The sequence below is a fragment of the Chrysochloris asiatica genome, unplaced genomic scaffold (assembly GCF_000296735.1).
Source record: "Chrysochloris asiatica unplaced genomic scaffold, ChrAsi1.0 scaffold00004, whole genome shotgun sequence".
In the NCBI taxonomy this organism is placed as follows: Eukaryota; Metazoa; Chordata; class Mammalia; order Afrosoricida; family Chrysochloridae; genus Chrysochloris; species Chrysochloris asiatica.
In genome coordinates, this window is record NW_006408522.1 from 3438261 (window position 1) to 3446644 (window position 8384).

The 8384-nt window shown below is 51.7% G+C and overlaps 1 protein-coding gene across 1 annotated transcript in view; it reads left to right on the forward strand.

Moving 5' to 3' along the window:
- Positions 1–583: 583 nt before the first annotated feature.
- Positions 584–8384, forward strand: part of IGDCC3 (immunoglobulin superfamily, DCC subclass, member 3) — a 46047-nt gene continuing 38246 nt past the window's right edge. The window contains 2 exon segments of the mRNA XM_006878393.1: positions 584–689; positions 3400–3705. Coding sequence (XP_006878455.1) covers positions 584–689; positions 3400–3705 — 412 coding nt within the window.

The following is an 8384-nucleotide window of genomic DNA, read 5'->3' on the forward strand; positions in this document are numbered from 1 at the left end:
GGAAGCGTGGGTTCGAGCAGATTTGGCAGCTTTACATTTTTCTCAGCCCAAACCCACTCCACAGTCCACTTGGTCCCCATTTCCTCAGCGCCCTAAGTCTGAGGCTGGCCAATAGTACGGGGTTGAGGTCCCGGACCGCACGGGCAGCTCCAGCCGCAGTTCAAAGCGTAGGGTACGCGTCAGCCACGCAGCCGGGAATGTCCGGCCGCTTAAAGCGCTCGCCGGCTCTTTTGTTCCCCAGACCGGGCCTCCGGGGAGAGGGGTTGGGGGAGGGGGCCGGGCGGGGAGGGAAGGGAAGGGAAGGGAAGGGGGACGGCGGGCGGAGGGAGGAGGGCGGGGCAGCGGCAGGCGGTGCAAGTGCGGAGAGCGCACCTCGGGCGAGGCTGACAGATCGCCGGTGTGGGTGCAAGATGGCGCAAGCAGCGCTCCCCCTGCGCCCCCGGAGCTCCTAGGCAGGCATGCGACCTCAGCCCCCCGCCGCCCGGGCTCGGCCTCGGCCCGAGCCCCGGCCACGGGCGGGACGCTGTGAGCCGCGAGAGGCCCCGGAGCCGAGAGGCACCAAGAGGAGCTGACCGAGAACCCCATGGCTGCACCGCGCGTCGCGCCCCCGCGCCGCCCTCCCGCGCCGCGCTGGTCCCGGATCCTACTGCCGCTGCTGCTGCCACTGCTGCTGCCCGCACCGAGCCTTGGTGAGCGATAGCGCCCGCAGCCCGGGCAAAGCGAGGAGGGAGTTCGCGGGCGCGAGGGACGGCGATCCCGGGCTGAAGGACTTGTCCGGTTTCAGGAGTCCAGCGGGACGGAGCAGAGCTCGGGGAGAGGGCACAGATGCTAGAGGCGAGGGTGGGTGCTTGGGAAAACAGACCCCTAACCCAGAGAGTGATGGTGCTCAGTTCGCTGCAGCGCCAGAACTCAGGACAAGACCCGGAGGCCGGACAGAAGGGCTACTAGGATCGCCGTAAAGCCGGGGTTAGTGGAGCGGGAGGGCTCTGGGGAGAAGGGGATACCGAGCCAACGGAGATCCAGGGCTGAACCCCGTCGGAGGGCAGCGAGCAGGGATGCACGAAGCCTGGGGGCGGACACCGAGTAGCCTGAGACTACTGAGGCAGGAGGGGGAGGCGGAGACCGAGATCCAGAGGGACGGGAAACCTGAGCCAGCTGCGCTGAGAGGAGACAGGAGATTTGGACTGGCAGTGCGCTGGAGACACCGAGGAAGAGGAGGAGGAAGATTCTGGGCTGGCAGTGCGTGGGGAGGGTGCGACCGGGGGTACAATACGCAAGCAGAAGAAGCCGACCAAAAACCTGAAGCCGCGGAATTGCCCACATGTCCCCGCCCTGCCCAGGAGAGCAAATGCGGTGCATCCTGCCCCGGGCTCGCCGCGCCTAGACCTCCAGCATCTCTACCCGTGTTATTTCAGTGGTTATACAAGTCTCATTTTATGGAGTGTGTGAGTGTGTGTTCGCGCGCGCGCGCGCACGCGCCACTCTAGGTTTCCCCACTCCCATCCCAAGTTCTCAGGCGACCCTCACCTGGGCCAGATTTCCTCTGATATCACACCAGCACCAAAGAGAAACTTTATCTGCCAGTAGCTATGCCAGGGCTGGGTTGGAGGCTGAGGCGGCTTAAACACAGGGTGTGGAGAAATAGGTAGAGATTATAAAAGGTGTACCCTGGGAGCGCAGTGGTCACGAACTACTAACCAAAAGGTTGGCAGTTTGGATCTACCAGCCTCAAGTGGAATCTTTCTGAAGAAATATCTAGAGTGTGTAAACACTCCAATGTTTGTTTTACTTTCTCAAAGCACACCCCTCTTCCAACCACGCTGGACAGGCTTGCGCCATAACCCCCAGTCCGTCTTTCTCCATGTCCATTTCCCTTGCTCTCTCTGCCACCGGAGGGCGCTGGTCTGTTGGGGAGGGGCCCGCCCGGGGGATCGCTTATTTGTTCTCAATGTGGACAGGGGTCTGTTGCTGCCCCTTCAGGCAGAAGGGCTCATTCCTCCAGGCGTGAAGTTGTAACTGGTCTGGTAAGTTGCTGGAGAAGACTGAGACTTGGCATCATGCCTGGGACTGGCGTGCCCCTGGTCACTCTCTTCCTGTTTGCTGGCTACTCACTTCCCCTCCACTTCCTCTTCCAGCTCTCTTCTCTTCAGGAGAGATGAGGTCGCTGAGAGTAAAGGTTCTAGAAACCTCCATTTTTCCTGAGTTTTGGGCAACTCTGAGTTAGGCTTTGATATACCTCCTCTCTAAATGACAAAAGCAAAAGAACCAACCTCCTCTTGCCTAGGGAGGGCCAGTGGGCTGAAGTCTAGCCTATGGTGCCTTGGGTCCTGGGGGGCCCATGAAACCTGCTCCCTGCCAGGCAAGGGGCCAGGGCTCAGATGATCTTGCCAGTAAAAAGAGGTAACAATTCATTACTACCTCACTTTATATTTATTTAAAACCTTTAACTTTTCATAGTGTCTTTCAGTCTGTTAACCATGTACAACAACGCTGTGACACAAGTGGTCATTGCTCCAGAGGAATGGGAAGCCAGGACAAGTTGAATACTTTACATGAGGTCACATCCTGAAAGGCTCTGAGACCAATGCCTAACCAATGCGAGCACAGAAATGGTGACAGCTGTCTTTATATCAGTCTTGCTTTGGAATCTCAAATGTGCAACTACTAACTGGGAGACATTGAGCAAGCGATTTAACATCTCTAGGCTCCCATTTCCTTGTCTGCAAAGGGAAAAATAACATCTGTTTCTCTCTCTGAGATGGGCTGATGAATAAATGAAATACTGCATGGGAGAGAACCTTGCATTGCATAAAGTTCTATGTTGTGGCTGTTAAGTGCCATCAAGTCAGTTCTGACTTATAGAGGTCCTGTATAGGGTTCCCAAAGAGCAGCTGGTGAGTTTGAACTGCTGACCTTGTGGTTAGCAGTACAGTGCTGATCCAATAGCGCCACACCAGGACTATATAAAATTCTCCATATAATAGGAATTCCTGTTAACATTTGGAGTCCCAGGGTGGCACAAATAGTTTAATATGCTCAGTTGCTCATCAAAAGGTTGGAGGTTTGAGCCCACCCAGAGGCTCCTTGGAATAAAGACCTTGACAATCTACTTCCAAAAAATCAACCATTGAAACGCCTATCGAGCACAGTTCTGCTCTGATACACATGGGCTGCCGTGAGTTGACCTCTACTGGACCGGCAACTGGCTCTTTTATTAACATCACAGAAAGAAGGGGATGGAAACCTTCATCCAATTCACAATAAAAAGATTTTAAAAAGAAAAATGGGGATGGGTACAGTGGTCCAGAGAACTTGGAGCCCCAGTATGTAGAGTTCTTCCTGGCTGCTCATTTCACACTAACATCTCCTTTTCCTCCCATCTCCCATGCCCCAACACAGGTCTTGGCCACTCTGCTGAACTGGCCTTTGCTGTGGAGCCAAGTGATGATGTTGCAGTCCCCGGGCAGCCTGTGGTATTGGACTGCAGAGTAGAGGGGACTCCTCCAGTGCAAATCACCTGGAGGAAGAATGGAGTGGAGCTGTCTGAGAGCACCCACTCCATGGTGCTGGCCAATGGGTCCTTGATGATCCGCCACTTCCGGCTAGACCGGGGAGGCAGCCCTTCAGATGAGGGTGACTACGAGTGTGTGGCTCAGAACCGCTTTGGCTTGGTAATCGGCCGGAAGGCTCGCATCCAGGCTGCAAGTAAGTGGACATCCCTTGTTTTCCCTGCGTGTAAGCCAGACCATGTAAATTGATCCAGGGTCGATTGAGACCCTTAGGACATGGGGACAGGAGGAGCAGTCCCATTTTATGCAGCTTTCTAGAGGACTGATTTTTCAAGCATGGGTCAGTTGAGGCATGCATAGCTGTGGGCATATGCTTATTTAACTGGATTGTGTCTTGACAAGAATGTAGCTAAAGACTCCTGGGATGGGGTGGGGGTGGAGGTGGGGTGGGAGGCAGTAAAGGGAGAGAAAGATGGTGGCAGGCTTTACCCAACTCCAGGTCACAGTATCTTGGTTTCTATGTGTCTGTCATATCGTCAGCATCCTAGCCCATTGAGTGAGGTTCTTGTGTATAAGGATAAACAATTGTCATACTTGTAGGTGATTTAAGACATCTTTGAAAGGTAATTTTGGCACATTGTAATTTTTACTTTATGTGCTGGCTTTCAAATGTAATCCTTGCATACCATGAGACCTTGGTGCTGTAGGATGAGCACTGGACCGCAAGGTCAGCTGTTCAAACTCCCAGCCACTCCTCAGAAACCCTACACAAGGTCACTATGAGTCGGAAATGACTCCACGGCACTTAACAACAACTACAACATACTAGTAATGAAGTCTCTTGGTGGTGCAAACAGTTAATGTGCTTGGCTGTTAACTGGGAGGTTGGAGGTTTGAATTCACTCAGAGGTGCCTTGGAAGAAAGACCTGGTGATCTACTTCCAAAAAATCAGCCATTGAAAACCCTTTGGAGCAAGTTCTACTCTCACACACATTGGGTTGCCACATGAGTATAAATCAATTCAATTAGCAACTGTTGTTGTTTTTCTTTTAACATATCCCAGCAACTAACAACAACAACAACAACGAACTTCTGTAGCTTGTCAACAATTTTCTTTCAAAAATAAGTATAGTAGAATAATTTGGAGTCTCTCTTACTGATGACATCTCTCACTTACCTTCATACTGATGTGGAGGGTTTTTTTAATGGAAGAGAAAAGGCCAAGCAAAGTGTTTCAGCTCTAGAAGTGTGCTTTGTGTGCACTGATGGACCACTGTGCCTATGGGAACGAAAATGATGGCTCTGCTTTACTGCTCTGCTCTGAACAAATTCTGTTGTTTTTAAATCTGTGCACTCACAGGTGTGTGCTGCATAAATCAAACTTAGCTGTGTGTCCTGGGGAGGTGGCAGGCTGGGGATGGTGAAGGAACGTGGTTGAGGATGATGCCTTTGAGAATGGGCAAAAGTTTTAGCAAGTAGAAAATATCTTTCAGTCCATATTTCTATACTCCTGGAGTGAGTGGAGAGTGTAACGAGGCTACCTTGAGACTGTTTTGTTGGTAATAATTCTAGCTAACACTTATTAAGCATTTACTGCACGCTGGGCACCCTGCCTGAGGACTTTCCTCAAAGTATCTCATTTAGTTGTTACTCTAACACTGGGAGGTGGGTAGTTTTGTTGTTGTTAGGTGCTGTGGAGTTGAGTTTTGACTCTGAGTGACCTCATGTGACAAAGTAGAACTGCCCATAGGGGTTTGCTAGGCTGTCATTTTTATGGGAGCAGATCACCAGACCTATCTCCCAAGGAGCTTCCAACCTTTTAATTGGCTGCTGAGAGCTAAGCTGTCACACACCAGGGCTCCTCCACCCCCTTTTCACAGATGAGAAAACTGAGATTTAATGGGGGAGTCCTGGTGTGGCGCTGTGGGTTAATGCGCCAGACTGCAAAGCCCTTTGAACTGCAAGATCAGTGGTTCAAGCTTCCCAGCCGCTCCTCGGAAACCCTATACAGGGTCGCTATGTGTCAGAACCGACTCGATGGGACTTAACAACAACTACAAATGGCATTTTGATAAGCAGAGGAGCCAGGACTGCAGTCTGGGCAATGTGAACCCCACACTCTCCTGCTTAACTCCCGTGGCACACTGCATCATTCCTGTCTGTTCACTGATGAGTTTCTTCCTGGCTCTGAGGGCATTTGCACAGTTGCTCTGAAAGGCTGGGGAGTGATGAATGTTCTGAGGCAGGAGTCCTCTCCATGGGCTTAAGTTGCCCCTTTGTTCTAAGGAAGGCGGCTCCAGGCCCCCATATGGAGCTCACTGGGAGGCAGCCCTGGACTTTGAGACCAAATCTCTTCAGGCTCAGCCATCCCTCAGCTCCCAGCCCCCCCAGTGCTTTAGTGGAAAGCTGGGGCTGCCTTGTAGCAGATGGCTGGGTGTGAGGAAGAGAAGTGTGGATGAAGGGCGAGCACCCAAGGATGATTTGCAGATAGGAAAAATAAAACTTCTCCAAAGAAGCTCCTCATGCCCTGCCTGACCTATGAAGGATGGGAGGTCCTTGCTGAGCTCTCCACCTAGAATCCTGGGAAATAAACCCCCGGGTGCTTATAAATAGCTCGTTGTAAACATACTTTTATATAAGTGGCAATGCTTTCCCTTAAACTAATAGTATAAGAAATTGAGGTGGGGGGAGGATGAGCTATGGACATTGGCTGAGGGAGGGGCTGGTGGGTGGGACAGGCCTAGTTAATCCTGGGGACAGCTGGGGGGTTTGCCTCCTAGGACGTGGCCTCTCGCCTACCTCCATGAGGCCATGGGGAAATGCTTGGATGATGAGCAACCGTGGGACTGGAGTCCCTTTTCTCACCTCACAGGCTGATGCCCCTAGAAACCTCCAAAGCTGATTAGCTGCCTGGGTTTCCTCCTTTTGTAGTAATTCCCTGCCCGTGTGCCCGCCGGCACTGCAGATGTTGTGTGGCACAGGAATATGCCTTTCTGAAAAGGTGTTAGCAGCCCTCTGGGTCCCTGCCTGTTTCATAGGGACTGGTGGGGGGCATTCAGACACCCCCACGGATATACAATCCACCCAGTGAGGTAGATGGGGGGCCCAGGTATGTGTGTGGGGCCTGCAGGGGCCCTGGAGTTCCCACCCCAGTGGACTCAAACACAGTCCAGGAAAGGTGGCTTGATCTGGGCTAAACCACACACTACAAGGTTGGAGTGGTTCAGAGTCCTAATAGTACTTCCAAGACTTGTACATTCTCTACTATGTGTAGTTCTGCATGCATGGAGTTTGGTGCTGAAAATTGAGACTCTTGTTAATGACGAGAATGTAGACAGTTTAACTCTCAGTGGTTCAGTCCTCATCTGTGAAGTGTGCACATAATCCTACCACGTTAAGGTGGCTGTGAGGATGGACACACTCCTTCCTGGCTGTCTCGCACATCAGAGGCACTCAATCACAGGACCCTGTACTTTACTCTTGACTCACTGACACCCCCTGTTAAATGTAAGCTTCGCTGCCCATGGAGGTCTATCACCAGCAAAAGGAAACACCAAATCTGCTCCCAGTCCCTAGCTCTCGCTCCCTGGGATTCATTTAAGAAGGACCCCAGGGAAACCTATCAGGGAGTGAAATTATTGGAACTAGAATACAACTTGTTCTGTTTTAACTCCTTTCTGGAGGGCCTAGGGATTCTCCCATGCCTCAGGGTCCAAGCTAAAGTTGGGCTGGCCTGTGAGACCCTATCATCCCTGTGGAGGGGCTCTAGTTGAGCACACGGGTCACCTGACCCAGTGAGAACATGTGCACCGACTCACACCTGTTGAGGTCTGTTACCTGGATGACTACAAAGCATTGAGATAGCTTAAAAGGAAGGGCATAATTTGGGGACCTCACTCCCAGCTCCCCTTCAGGGTCTGGCTTCCAGCTCCTGGTTCTTTGTAGCCCTTAATCCCTACCCTTCACTTCCTGGCCTTGCTTCTTGGTCTCAGGCTCCTTGGAGAACTGGAGTGAAGAACCACATGATCGATAGCAGGGCGTCTCAAACTTTCATGTGCCTGAAACCACCTGGAGAGTTTGATAAAATTCAGATTTCCAATCCAAAGGCTAAGGCCAAGGCCTGGGATTCTAACAAACATGCAGTTGGTGCTGATGCTGCACAGGACATGCTCTGAGACCAGTGTTCTGGGGTAGAGACCATTCCCGTGTCATCATCTGTGGTTTGGGGGTCTGTGGGCAGCACAGTGAAATCCATAGAACACGGACTTGAGGGCTAGATTATGTGGGTTGGAACCCCAGCTCTGCCATACACTGACCACATGCCCTGATCATGAGTACTTAACCTCTTGACCCTCTGTGCCTTCATGTGAACAAATGGGCATAATAACCCTTGCAACCTATCAGGGCTGTTGGAGGATTCACTGAGGCAACATAAAGTACCTGGCATGGGGGTGGGGGGTGGGGCTTAGCATCTAGGCAAGGCTTTGACTGGTTCATTTTGGTTTGCTCCCTGCTGAGAACATGCTTTTCTACCCAGAATGAGAACCTACATTTTAACAAGATCCCCACATACTTATAAGAATCACCTGGGGATCTAGGGTAGCTTTCAACTATTCTATTTAGAACTAGGTGTTGGCTACTAGTTTAGTAGGATGTCCAGCCTGTCTCAATCCTGGTTGGGGTTGAAAAGAGCTAGACTTGCCCCTGGGCCCAGCCTGGGGTCATCATGACTGGGAGGACCTGGCAGTGATTCTAAGTGTGAGCTTTGAAGGTAAGCACACCTGGACTTGGTGGACTTGAATCCACCACCCATTAGCTATAGTACCTTGAGCAAAGTTATTGCATTACCTAGGATAATGTGTATACAGAGCTCA